Source organism: Oncorhynchus keta, chromosome 3, assembly GCF_023373465.1.
Source record: "Oncorhynchus keta strain PuntledgeMale-10-30-2019 chromosome 3, Oket_V2, whole genome shotgun sequence".
Classification (NCBI taxonomy): Eukaryota; Metazoa; Chordata; class Actinopteri; order Salmoniformes; family Salmonidae; genus Oncorhynchus; species Oncorhynchus keta.
The window spans coordinates 3,149,214-3,163,517 of NC_068423.1; the positions used below are offsets into that span (position 1 = coordinate 3,149,214).

General features: G+C 45.8%; 1 protein-coding gene across 3 annotated transcripts in view; it reads left to right on the forward strand.

Moving 5' to 3' along the window:
- Window positions 1-14,304, forward strand: part of afap1l2 (actin filament associated protein 1-like 2) — a 124,993-nt gene that overhangs the window by 68,733 nt on the left and 41,956 nt on the right. For all 3 annotated transcript variants that reach the window (XM_035744951.2, XM_035744940.2, XM_035744960.2), the window contains exons 6-8: window positions 2,894-3,108; window positions 13,341-13,520; window positions 13,845-13,931. In XM_035744951.2, the coding sequence (XP_035600844.1) occupies window positions 2,894-3,108; window positions 13,341-13,520; window positions 13,845-13,931 (482 nt within the window). The remainder of the gene's footprint in view (window positions 1-2,893; window positions 3,109-13,340; window positions 13,521-13,844; window positions 13,932-14,304) is intronic.

Consider the following 14,304-nt stretch of genomic DNA (forward strand, 5'->3'; position numbering starts at 1 on the left):
GCCACCTGTATGCTCTCGTTGGCTGGCCCTCGCTACATGTTCATCGCCAAACCCACTGGCTCCAGGTAATCTATAAGTCTTTGCCTTTCCTTCCAGTTCTCTGCTGCCAATGGCTGGAACGAATTGCAAAAATCACTGAAGTTGGAGATTTACATCTCTCTATCAAACTTTAAGCATCAGCTGTCAGAGCAGCTTATCGATCACTGTACCTGCAGACAGCCAATCTGTAAATAGCACACCCAACTACCTCATCCCCATATTGTTATTTATCTTCTTGCTCTTTTGCACCCCATTATCTCTACTTGGCCTATTTATTGTCTTACCTCCCTGCTCTTCTACATTTGCACACACTGTACATAGATTTTCTTCTATTGTTATTGACTGTACGTTTATTTATGTGTAACTCTGTGTTGTTGTTTTTGTCGCACTGCTTTGCTTTATCTTGTCCAAGTCGCAGTTGTAAACGAGAACTTGTTCTCAACTGGCCTACCTGGTTAAATAAAGGTGAAATAAATAAATAAATGTAGATGGGAGAAGTATTGAATGTCAGTTGAGGTGAAATGCCTCAATTGTGATGGCGAGCGTGTGCCCAAATTCATTAAGAGCACGGTTAGGGAGAAGGAGACCGAGGTGGCAAGAGTAAGGGCTGTCCAGCATGTCTCCTATCCAGAGGCGTTGAGAAGAGTAAAATAAGGGTGTAACACTGAAGAAAGCATGGTAGTTGGATTAGAGGAACCAGTAAATCTTACTCGCCAACAGGAACCTCACATGTTGCATGTTAAAAAGGTGGACTTTGTATCTTTTATTACATTGGTTCTAAACTGCACAAAGCAAACAAAGAGGAAATCAGAGGAAATAGGCATTGTTGTGAGTGTGGCTGAACATTTCTTTTTACAGCAGAGGCATTACAAGGAATCCTGTCGATGAGTGTTCCATCCTCATAGGCCCTTGCACCTGTGTAGGGATGTGATTTGGACGGTGACTGATGTTTTTATTTTGTTTTTGTTTTGTATACGATGTTAGTTTTTTTCCCGATTTCCCGATTGCCGCCACCTATACAGTAGGTGGAGGCATGCACCTTTTACATTTGTTTGTGGACTGCCATAATACCAGAGAAGAAGAAGTTAGTTTAGGTAGTCTCATTCATTCATTATAACCCTGGCAGTCATTCTGAATGCAGATTGTGGAAATCCATTCATCCTCGATTCTTATAGGAATTAAACATCACATTGCAAGCCTGCATGTGACTTGATGCTGGTTTTGCTTTAGCTTATGCTGGCCACCAGTGTCAAACATAGCAATGGCTGGTCACCAGCGAATTCACATGAAAGCTGGTCACCAGCGAAAACACAACAAAGGCTGGTCTGCCAGTATTTTATTTGTATTTATTTTTACCTTTATTTAACCAGGCAAGTCAGTTAAAGAACAAATTCTTATTTTCAATGACGGCCTAGGAACAGTGGGTTAACTGCCTGTTCAGGGGCAGAACAACATAGTACCTAGTCAGCTCAGCTTCCGGTTACTAGTCCAACGCTCTAACCACTAGGCTACCCTGTCGCCCCGATAAACCAGCTAGACCATAATGGTCAGATCAGCTTGACCAGCCAGACCATACTGGTGTACCAACATAACCAGCTAGACCATGCTGGTCGGCCAGCTTCACTGAAAGGAGTTTTAGTGTGTTGAAAGTAGGACAGAATATATTTGCGGGTCATTTAAGTGGACAGTTAGAATGTTTAATTCAAACAAAAGCCTGCACCCACACTGGCAGTGAGCGGAAGATTACTTTATGCTTTGAATTATGTTTTTTTTTGTTTTACTGTGTTACCGTAACTATACTGTGGCGATTACTTTTTAGTCTCTCTTGACAGACAGATTACTTATCTCAACGAGATGCGCTGGTGAAATGAAGGTTACATTTTGAAAAGCTACAAAAGTGTAACCCAGCTTTGAAAGTTAACCCTGTCATTCAGGTCAAGTCTCCTTTGTTCTTTAGAAGGCTGTGTGTTTGGTTTGACCACAACTTAACAACTTAACAGTAGCCACTTCTCACGTCGCAGGAAATGCACTGGAGGTTCCATTAAATCATCTGCTCACCCACACATCAGAATTAGCAAGCCATGATTCCAACATGAGAATTTATACTATTGGTAAATGCTACACTTTGGAAACACTGTTCGACATGAGTGCATATACACATGCTGGTTTGTGTGCGGTTATTCTCACTCATCTATTCATACAGGTAGGTTAAAGGTTATTAATTGACTATGCGTATTAATGTGGCCATGAAAAGAAAATGTCTCACTGAGCTTAGCTTCTGTTTACTAGCTTATTATTTCTGATAGGGTATGCATCCAAGCTTTTCAGGTCTATAAAATATATAATACAAGAAAATAAATACATTTCATTCCAATTTTTAAGGAGTTATATATGAGTTGCTCTTGTCTTTTCATAGTTTCCTTTATACTGTATAGCATTGGGATAGTGTAACCCTGTCTTATTTTCCGCACTCTTGTCTTCTTCTCCCTTTCTCTCCTTTATCCCTCTCCCTGTAGATGTGGGTTGTTTTGGTCTCCTCGGGAACAAGTAAAGAGCTCAGACAATGTGATCTATGCTGTGATCACATGGGGTACCTGCCTATCAGTGTGCGTGTGTGTGTGCATGCTTGTGGGCTTGGGGGGCGAGGGGTCAACTGTGCATGTTTTCATACCTTTCTGTGATGAGTGTGTAGTCCTCACCTCCTTGTGCGAACTAATTGCCTACTTAACAGGATCACGAAAAGTCATCACACACGCATTTCCAATTGGAATTTCATTAATTCATCCCCCTCATCGTCTTCCACTTCCTCCTTGTCCTAACCTCACCTCTGACCCCCCTTCCCTGTGTCTCCCAGATGACGGCGAGGCAGTGAGCAGCTCCTATGAGTCCTACGATGAGGAGGAAGTGACCAAGGGGAAGTCGTCATTGTCAGCGCAGCACCAGTGGCCGTCCACCGAGGCGTCCATCGAGCTGATGAAGGACGTGCGCATCTGCGCCTTCCTCTGGAGGAAGAAGTGGCTGGGCCAGTGGGCCAAGCAGCTGTGTGTCATTCGAGAACATCGCTTCCTGGTGGGTTGTAGGACTTAGACGGTTTAGATTGTCCCTACCACACACGCGCACACACACACACACACACACACACACACACACACACACACACACACACTAATACATGGAAATACTGTGAGAGGAGAAAAAAAAGGAGAACAAGGGTGACATAGAGCTATAGCCACTAACCACACAGCCATGCTCATAAACCATCCACATTACCCTCTTGTCAAGTGAGGTGCCTTATCGGGTGTGGTGGACAACGTTCACATACTACTTGTAGGCGCTATAGTGAAAATAGCTCCACTTTTACATATACACAAATACATAACCAATTTTGAAATGGAAAGTGCTCTCCTCTCTCTAGTAAGAATATGGTGCCTGACAGACTATCTACAGTGACATGAGGTAGCTATTTGTTTATGTAGTGTCATTTTAGGTGCAGGGTTCAGAAACTTCATTTCTGAGAAAATGTGATTTCCTGTGTAGGAAATGACAGGACATACTGGTTATTTAACATCCATTTATCTGTTGTTAAGGATCATGAGGATCATTAACAATAATTAAAATTTGGTGTCCTAATGGACCATAGGCACGTGCTGTTGTCTAAATTGGCCTAACTTCCTTGAAAGTATAGGTGTTGGATCAAATCAAATCAAATGTATTTATATAGCCCTTCGTACATCAGCTGATATCTCAAAGTGCTGTACAGAAACCCAGCCTAAAACCCCAAACAGCAAGCAATGCAGGTGTAGAAGCACGGTGGATAGGAAAAACTCCCTAGAAAGGCCAAAACCTAGGAAGAAACCTAGAGAGGAACCAGGCTATGTGGGTGGCCAGTCCTCTTCTGGCTGTGCCGGGTGGAGATTATAACAGAACATGGCCAAGATGTTCAAATGTTCATAAATGACCAGCATGGTCGAATAATAATAAGGCAGAACAGTTGAAACTGGAGCAGCAGCACGGCCAGGTGGACTGGGGACAGCAAGGAGTCATCATGTCAGGTAGTCCTGGAGCATGGTCCTAGGACTACTACTATAAGAGCATCTACTAAATTACTCAAATGTAAATGTTAATATGGTCATTTAGTCTGTTTTTTCCCTATGTGACTAAAGGAGGGAAACATGAAACGAAGGTGAGATCTGGTAGTTAATGGAGTGTTGTAATCGATATGCTACCTCGTTGACCCTCCGGAGGACCTTGAAGGGCTCAGCTTCCGGCAGGGCAAACGGGAGGTTCCTGGTGGAGAGCCAGACGCAATCTCCAGGATGGAACACGGGAGCCTCACTGTGATGGCAGTCCGCCTGCTCCTTCTGGCGGCGGACAGCAAGCCAGAAGGGGCTTCGGTCTGGCTCGGGGTCTAGGCTGATATCCCAGGACACACTGGAAGGGAGTCAGCATGATGGAAGAGTGACAAAGTGAGTTCTGGGAGTACCCTGCCCAGGGAAGGAACCAGGCCCACTCCCCCTGCCGGTCCTGGCAGTGACTCCTAAGGAACCTCCCCAGTTCCTGCTTGATCCTCTCCAACTGCCCGTTAGACTGAGGCCGGTACGTAGATGTGAGGCTGGCCGTGGCCCCCAGCTTCTCCATGAAGGCTCTCCATACCCACAACGTGCATTGGGAGGCCACAGTTGGAGATGATGACCTCCAGAAGGCCATTGTGCCGGAGGACCTGCTGCAACAGTGCCTCAGCGACCTGGAGGGAAGTAGCGTGACGAGAGAGGGATAAAACAGCAGGGTTTAGAGAACCACAACAACCATAATAGTGGTAAAACCATCAGTCAGGGGAGATCAGTAACAAAATCTATGGACAGATGGGAACAAGGCCGCTGAGGCACAGGAAGGGGAAGAATTTTCCCTCTCGGAGCATGCCGGAAGATTTGGTTTGGATAGAGGAGTTGACGTAGTGGGCAATATTCTGCACCAGGGTGGGGCACCAGTATTTTGCGGAGATGGATTGAATGGTGCGGGTGATACTTAGGTGTCCAGCGGTGAAGGATGTGTGCGCCCAGGTCAACAGCCGATCCCTTACCCCAGTGGGGACATAAGTGCGCTCCAGAGGACAGGTAGTAGGTGCGGGTTCCCACTCCAGAGCCTGGCGGATGTCCACGTCTACCTCCCAAATCACAGGGGCAACGATTCAGAAGGGCGGAATGATGGTTGCATTTGGGACAGGAACCTCTCCCGAATCATGGAGATGGGACAGAGCATCAGCTCTAATGTTCTTTGAAGCTGGGCGATATGAGACGGTGAAGTTGAATCTATTGAAGAAAAGGGCCCACCTTGCTTGGTGCGGGTTAAGCTGCCTCACTGTCAAATCAAATCACATACACATGGTTTGCAGATGTTATTGCGAGTGTAGTGAAATTCTTGTGCTTCCAGTTCCGACAGTGAAGTAATATTTAACCTTTCTAGCACAGGGGTTCCGCTCGACAACATTCCGCTGAAAAGGCAGCGAGCGAAATTCAAAACTATTTTTCTGAAATATGTAGCGTTCACACATTAATAAGTCCAATACAGCAAATGAAAGATAAACATCTTGTTAATCTACCCGTCGTGTCTGATTTCAAAAATGCTTTACAGTTAAAGCACAACATATGTTAGATCACCGCCAAGTCGAAAAAACACAGCCATTTTTCCAGCCAAAGATAGGAGTCACAAAAAGCAGAAATATAGATAAAATGAATCACTAACCAGATGACACTCATAGGACATCATGTTACACAATACATGCATGTTTTGTTCGATAATGTGCATATTTATATCCAAAAATCTCAGTTTACATTGGCGCCTTACGTGTAATGTTTTGATTCCAAGAAATTTGGAAGAAATACTCATAATAAACATTGATAAAAGATACTAGTGTTATTCACATAATTAAAAGATAGACTTCTCCTTAATGCAACCGCTGTGTAATCTGAGAACTGCGCTCAGAACACAAAACAGCCAGAGGAATATCCGCCATTTTGGAATCAACAAAGTTAGAAACAACACCATAAATATTCACTTACCTTTGATGATCTTCATCAGACGGCACTCCCAGGAATCCCAGTTCGACAATAAATGACTGATTTGTTCCATAAAGTTCCATCATTTATGTCCAAATAGCCACTTGTTGTTAGCGTGTTCAGCCCATCTTCATGAGGCGCAGGCACTTCATCCAGACACAAACTCAAAAAGTTCCGTTACAGTCCTTTTAGAAACATGTCAACCTCTCCCACCTAGTCCATTTATTTGGCGCGTTTGATCCAGAAAAACACTGGTTCCAACTTGAGCAACGTGACTACAAAATATCTCAAAAGTTACCTGTAAACTTTGCCAAAACATATCAAACTACTTTTGTAATACAACTTTAGCTATTTTTTAACGTAAATAATAGATCAAATTGAAGACGGGATGATCTGTGTTCAATACAGGAGTAAAACAAACTGTAGCATGCTTTCTGGTCACGCGCCTCTATCGAATAGTACACTTCAAGTGACCCTCGTTCAAGATGGCCGTACTTCTTCATTACACAAAGGAGAAACCTCAACCAATTTCTAAAAACTGTTGACATCCAGTGTGTAGTATCTGGGATCTACATCTGTTTATATTAGTTACTATGCTGTTACTAAGCTGTAATGTATTACGGCAGTGTTACGTTACTACACCGAATAGGAAATGCACATGCGCACTAGGGTGCCGGGAACTGTAGAGCACGAGGGGTTTTGTCTAAACGAAAACTAGCTGTACTCCCGTCTCCTGCCTGGTAATTTCTCCACAACACAAATATTACACAGTGGAAGCGATAGGAACTGCAAGAAGGTCCCTTAGAAATCTGGATTCCCAATGAAAAGCCATTGAAAAGAGAGTGACCTCAAAAAGAAATCTGAATGGTTTGTCCTCTGGGTTTCGCCTGCTAAATAAGTTCTGTTATACTCACAGACATGATTCAAACAGTTTTAGAAACTTCAGAGTGTTTTCTATCCAATACTAATAATAATATGCATATATTAGCATCTGGGATAGAGTAGGAGGTTCACTCTGGGCACGCTATTCATCCAAAAGTGAAAATGCTGCCCCCTATCCCAAAAAGGTGAACAAGTAATCTAACAATTTCACAACAACTACCTAATACACACAAATCTAAGTAAAGCGGTGGATGAGCGAGTGGCATAGGCAAGATGCAATAGATGGTATAAAGTACAGTATATACATATGGGATGAGTAATGCAAGATATGTAAACATTATTAAAGTGTCATTATTAAAGTGACTAGTGGTCTATTTATTAAAGTGGCTAATGATTTCAAGTCTGTATGTAGGCAGCATCCTCTCTGTGTTAGTGACAGCTGTTTAACAGTCTGATGGCCTTGAAGCTATTTTTCAGTCTCTCGGTGCCAGCTTTGATGCACCTGTGCTGACCTCGCCTTCTGGATAGTAGCGGGATGAACAGGCAGTGGCTCAGGTGGTTGTTGTCTTTGATGATCTTTTTGGCTTTCCTGTAACAACGGGTGCTGTAGGTGTCCTGAAGTGTGGTAGTTTGTCCCCGGTGATGCGCTGTGCAGACCGCACCACCCTCTGGAGAGCCCTGCGGTTGTGGACGGTGCAGTTGCCGTACCAGGCCGTGATACAGCCCGACAGGATTCTCTCAATTGTGCATCTGTAAAAGTTTGTAAGAGTTTTAGGTAACAAGCCAAATTTCTTCAGCCTTCTGAGGTTGAAGAGGCGCTGTTGCGCTTTCTTCACCACACTATCTATGTGGGTGGACCATTTCAGTTTGTCCGTGATGTGTATGCCGAGGAACTTAAAACGTTCCACCTTCTGCGCTGCTGTCCCATCGATGTGGATAGGGGGTGCTCCCTCTGCTTTTTCCTAAGGTCCACGATCATCTCCTTTGTTTTTTTGACGTTGAGTGAGAGGTTGTTTTCCAGACCTCCTCACCTGTCTCGTCATTGTTTGTGTTAAAGCCTACTATTGTTGTGTCGTCTGCAAACTTGATAATTGAGTAGGAGGCGTGCATTGCCATGTAGTCATGGGTGAACAGGGAGTACATGAGGAGGCTGAGCGCGCACCCTTGTGGGGCTCCAGTGTTGAAGATCAGCAAAGTGGGGATGTTGTTTCCTACTTTTACCACCTGGGGGCGGCCCTTCAGGAAATCCAGGACCCATTGCACAGGGTGGGGTTCAGACCCAGGGCCTCAAGCATAAACATGAGCTTGTAGGGTACTATGGTGTTGAATGCTGAGCTGTAGTCAATGAACAGCATTCTTACATGGGTATTCCTCTTGTCCAGATGGGATAGGGCAGTTTGCAGTGTGATGGCGATTGCTTTGTCTGTGAACCTATTGGGGTGGTATGCATATTGAAGTGGGTCTAGGGTGACAGGTAAGGTGGAGGTAATATGATCCTTGACTAGTCTTTCTCAAAGTACTTCATGTTGACAGAGGTGAGTGCTGCGGGGCGATAGTCATTTAGTTCAGTTACCTTTGCCTTCTTGGGTACAGGAACAATGGTGGCCATCTTGAAGTATCTGGGGACAGCAGACTGGGATAGGGAGAGATTGAATATGTCCAGAACAACACAAGCCAGCTGTTCTGCAAATGCTCTGAGGATGCGGCTAGGGATGCCGTCTGGGCCACGTGTAATGTTCTTACTCACGTCGGCCACGGACAAGGAGAGGGAGAGCCCACAGTCCTTGGTAGCAGGCCACGTCGGTGGCACTGTATTATCCTCAAAGCGGGCAAAGGAGTTTAGTTTGCCTGGAAGCAAGATGTCGGTGTCCTTGACATGGCTGGTTTTCTTGTAGTCCGTGATTGCCCATAGACCCTGCCACATCCATCTCGTGTCTGAGTCGTTGAATTGCGACCACTTTGTCCCTATACCAACATTTCTCTTATTTGCCTTGCGGAGGGAATAACTACACTGTTTGTATTTGACCATATTCCCAGTCATCTTTCCATGGTTAAATACGGTGGTTCGAGCTTTCAGTTTTGCACGAATGCTGCCATCTATCCACGGTTTCCGGTTAGGGTAGGTTTTAATAGTCACAGTGGGTACATCTCCAAATCACTTACTTATAAACTCACTCACCGAATCAGCGTATAGATCAATATTATTCTCTGAAGCTACCCAGAACATAAAATTTAAGTGTGGATTCCGATTGGACAGACCAGCCATTGAATAGTTCTTGTCACCGATACATCCTGTTTGAGTTTCTGCCTATAGGACGGGATGAGCAAAATGGAGTCAGGTCCGTATGTACTCCGAGTTCCAGTGGTTAGTGAGAAATGTATCCTTGTGCCCTCCAGCCAGTGTCTCCACTCCTCTAATGCCAACTTCACCGCCAGGAACTCCCGTTAGTGACGTCATAGTTCCTCTCTGCAGGGGACAGTTTCTTTGCGTAGTATGCACATGGATACAATTTCTGTGGGTTACCTTGGCGCTGGGACACGACGACCCCCACACCCACTTCTGAGGCGTCCACCTCCACCACTAAGGGCAGCATAGGATCTGGGTGTTTCAGCAATGGTCGGAGGTGAAATGCCCCTTCAGTAGGAGGAAGGCCTCATCGGCTGCAGGACTCTACACCACCTTACGGGGATCACCCTTGAGGAGAGGCAGTGGAGCTAAAGTTCTTGGCAAACCCCAAAAAGAAGTTGGAAAACCCCAAAAACCGTTGTAGCCCCTTTACGGTGGTTGGGACTGGCTCAACCTTCCTTTCACCCATCATCACTCCCTGTGGCCTGATCTGGTATCCCAAGGAGACAGCGACCTGATGGAACTGGCACTTTTCCGCTTTCGAATACAGGCGGTTCTCCAAGAAGCGCCAACGGACTACTCGGACGTGGGCGATGTGATCCTCCATGGTGTCCGAGTAGACCAGGATGTTGTCGATTATACACAACCACCTGGCGCACGAGCATGTCCCGGAACACCTCGTTTACGAATGCCTGAAACACAGACGGAGCATTGGCTAATCTGTAAGGTATCACCTTGTACTCATAGTGCCCAGACATCGTGCTGAAGACCATTTTCCATTCATCCCGGATCAATTTGTAGGAACTCCACAGGTCCAGTTTTGTAAAAAGAATACATGCCCCGCGAAGCTGTTCGATAGTGGCCGGCACCAACTGGAGAAGGTAGCGGTACTTGGTAGTGGTGGAATTGAGGCCTCTGTAATCGATGCACGGACGTAGACCTCCATCCTTTTTGGTCATGAAGAAGAAGCCTGCCGACGGAAGGGAGGTGGATGGGCGGATGAAACCCTGTTGGAGAACCTCCTGGATGTATTCCTCCATGGCATCGGTTTCAGCCACTGACAGAGGGTAGATGTGGCTGTGCGGAGGCACAGAGCCTGCAAGCATGTCAATGGCACAGTCCCAGGGGTGATGAGGAGGGAGACGGGTGGCGTCTCTTGGAGAAAACCTCCCAGAGATCCTGGTAAACCTCCAGGATGTCGGTCTGGAGGGCAACCACAGGTCTCTCAATCGAAGTGGGACCACAGTGTAAGAAAAAGCAGTTCTTCCAGGCGGTGATTTTCATCCTTTACTAGGAGATGGTGGGGTCATGACGTTGGTGCCACGGGAGGCTCCAACGTCATGACTTTGTGTATGGGTGGGTTGATGATGAGGAAGGAAGGCTTTTCTTGGTGCTTGGGTGCTGGTGAGTGGTGATATGCATTATTGTACCAGATCCCACTGTTCAATTATCCAGGGCTTGGACCTGAAGAGGAGAGCAGAGTGGGCACGAGGTGATGTTCAGAGAGGAGGCACGGGTCTGGTCAATGAAATTCCCTGCGGCACCGGAGTCCACTAGGGCTGTAGAGACAACACGAGGGACAGCCAGTGAAATAGAAACCAGGGACAGTTTGGCAGAAAGCAATGATGATGGAATACTAACACCAACTCCAGGTGACAGATGATCACGGGGCCGCTGCTCTGCCCCTGTGGACCCCGAGTTGAGACACCGCTGAAGCTTGTGCCCCTCCTGGTCGCAATAGGATCAGAGCCCCATCTGTTTCAGGTTACGCTGCTCTGCCGCTGGGAGGTGTGTGGCCCCTACCTACATGGGTTCAGGAAGAGGGGGGCGCTGGTGCTCCCGAAGAAGGTTGTCCAGGCACGCCAACTCTGTCTGGACCTCCTCGCTCAGTCTTCTTCGGGAATAGGGTGCGGAGTGCCGGTTCATTCCATTCGCTAGAGGCTGCTACGGTCCGGCAGGTGAGGATGTACTCTGCAGCGGTCTGGGCACCCTGCCGGAGTTGAAGTAGTCACTCACCTCCCTCTCTGCCCTCCATTGGATGGTTGAAGACAGCCCTGAACAGAACTCAGCTCTTCCTCTCCCAGATGGCCGTAGCCCACTCCATCACCCGCCCAGTTAGCAGGGAAATGACCACGGCAACCTTGGACCTCTCAGTGGTGGGGGCTCCCATCTGATGGGAGAAATAGAGGGAGCACTGGAGTAGGAAGCCACGGCATTTGGATGGAGTCCTGTCATATTTGTCCGGGAGGGACAGTCGGGCATCGTTAACCTGGGCGGAGTGCTGGGTAGGCTGGGGGGCTGGCTCGCTGGGATGACTCATGGTAGGAGGCCCTCTGCTAGTTGGAGGTGAATCCTCTCGGGATGTCTTGCCGTTTGAGGACCCGGAGGACCTCATCCATAGCCGCACCCAGTTGTGCCAGCTGATTGTGGTGTTGGCGGAGTAGGTGTCCCTGTTCGCCGACGGTCTGGGAGATGTCTTTCTCTTCTGCTTCTTCCATATAGAGAGGCAGTATTCTGTAACAAATACACTGCGAGTCAGGAAGCAGGTGCAGAAAATGAGTTTAATGATAAGAATAAAGCAGATAAACAAAACGGGAGACAGACTGAACGTGACCAAAACCAATACTGACTGAGGCTACTGAGGGCTAAATAAAGGGAGAGTAATCCAGGTGATGATGAGGTCTAGGTGTGGGTAACGATGGGTAGCAGGTGTGCGTAATGATGGTTGCCAGAACCGGTGGTTAGTAGACCGGCCACGGCGAGTGCTGGAGCGGGGAGCAGGAGTAGGCATGGCACAATCAAACCCACAACCATAATGCACTCCAACCCAATGTTTCTCAGTCCATTTCTGGGGGCCACCCTGAGTGAGCACATTTGTGTTATAACCCCACACTAACACTAACTGATTCTACTTATCAACTAATAGCAAGCACTTGAATCATGTGTAGTTCTTTCAGAAAGTATTCATATCTATACCTATTCCACCTTGTGTTATGTTACAGCAATTACAGCTGTGAGTCTTTCTGGGTACATCTCTAAGAGCTTTCCACACCAGGATTGTGCAACATTAGCCCATTATTATTTTAAAAATTCTTCAAGCTCTGTCAAATTGGTTGTTGATCATTGTTAGTCAACCATTTCAGATCTTGCCATAGATTTTCAAGTAGATTTAAGTCAAAACTGTAACTCATTCACATTTACTGCGTTCTTGGTAAGCAATTCCAGTGTAGATTTGGCCCTGTTTAGTTTAGTTTAGTTTATTTTATTTTTACAGGGACAGTGCACATTAATCAACGTTTCAGTAAAAGTGCCGGTTTTAGCCAGCCGGCTAATTTTCAACCGCAGTCCCTGGGCAGGTTGTTTTAGTTTATTGTCCTGCTGAAAGGCAAATGAGTATCCCAGTGTGGTGGAAAGCAGACTGAACCAGGTTTTCCTATAGGGTTTTTCCCGTGCTTCAGTTTCTTTTGTATCCTGAAAAACTCCCCAGTCCTTAATGATTACAAGCATACCCATAACATGATGCAGTCACCACTATGATTGAAAATATGGAGAGTGGTACTCAGTCATGTGTTGTATTGGATTTGCCACAAACGTAACGCTTTGTATTCAGGAAAAAAATGTATTGCTTTGCCAGATTGTTTGCGGTATTACTTTAATACCTTGTTGCAAACAGGATGCATGTTTAGGAATATTTTTATTCTGTACAGGCTTCGTTCTTTTCACTCTGTCAATAAAGTTCGTATTGTGGAGTAACTACAATGTTGTTGATCCATCCTCAGTTTAACATTATGGGGTATTCAGTGTAGGTGATAAAACACATGCATTTAATCCATTTTAAAGTCAGGCTTCAACACAAAAAAAAATGGAAACAGTCAAAGGGTGTGAATACCTTCTAAAGGCACTGTATGCTAGTGCTGGGCTAGGACAAAAATGTGCACCTCCCTGGAATGAGTTGCTCCAACCAACTAAGCCATATTTCCATCACCAACCACTGTACCCTCTTGATGTTCCAATAGTGCTACAAGAGCTCCAAGGAGCAGATGCCGCTGTTGGACGTGAGCCTGCTGGGATGCAGCGTGGTCTACAAGGAGAAGCAGCCCAAGAGGAAGGAGCACAAGCTGAAAATCATCCCCATGGGAGGAGAGGCCATCGTTCTGGGCCTGCAGAGCAAGGAGCAGACAGAGCTGTGGCTCAAGGTATAGGGACTGGAGATGGAGAGACTATTGGTGGGGGTTGGAGTCCGACTGTATTGTTGTCACCGCAGTGTTTGAGTCAATTCCATTTTAATTCAGTCAATTCAGGTCGTAAACAGAATTTCTAATTTACATTTTCACAATTTGCTTTTCAATGAGGAAAGTTTGAATTTCTGTTGATTTCCTGAATTAAAATGGAATAAATCCCCAACCCTGATAGTTACAATAATGTCAATGAGGATAATGGATTGGATTGATATATAGCTTTTCCAGATGCTCAGAAAGGGAAAGGGGCTATTGGTCTTGTTTCCTTGTCTCCCCCATCAGGTGATCCAGGAAATCAGCCCTAAACCAGCAGAGGGCTCTGAGATGCAGCACTTTGTGTCCGACTCCTCACGACTCATTTGCACTAAGGTAGAACACCATCAATAGAACACAATGAATTTATTTACTGGTAGTTATGGCTATTGGGTGAGATTGGTTATAGTCTCTCATGGACAGAGACACATAACATAACTGGTATCGTAGCGTATGTCAACAGACTGTGGGATGCGATGAGTAACAAGGAACTTTTTTACGATGCGCAGATTTTTCGTCACCGATCATTTGGTGTTCGCATCTTTAACATTTAACAAAGGAAGGGACATAAAGTGCCTTCAGAAAGTGTTTATACCCCTTGACGTATTCCACATTTTGTTGATACAGCCTGAATTAAAAATGGGTTAAATTGTATTTTTCTTTTCTCACATATATACAAAAGAATATTAAATAAAATCAAGCCGAACAG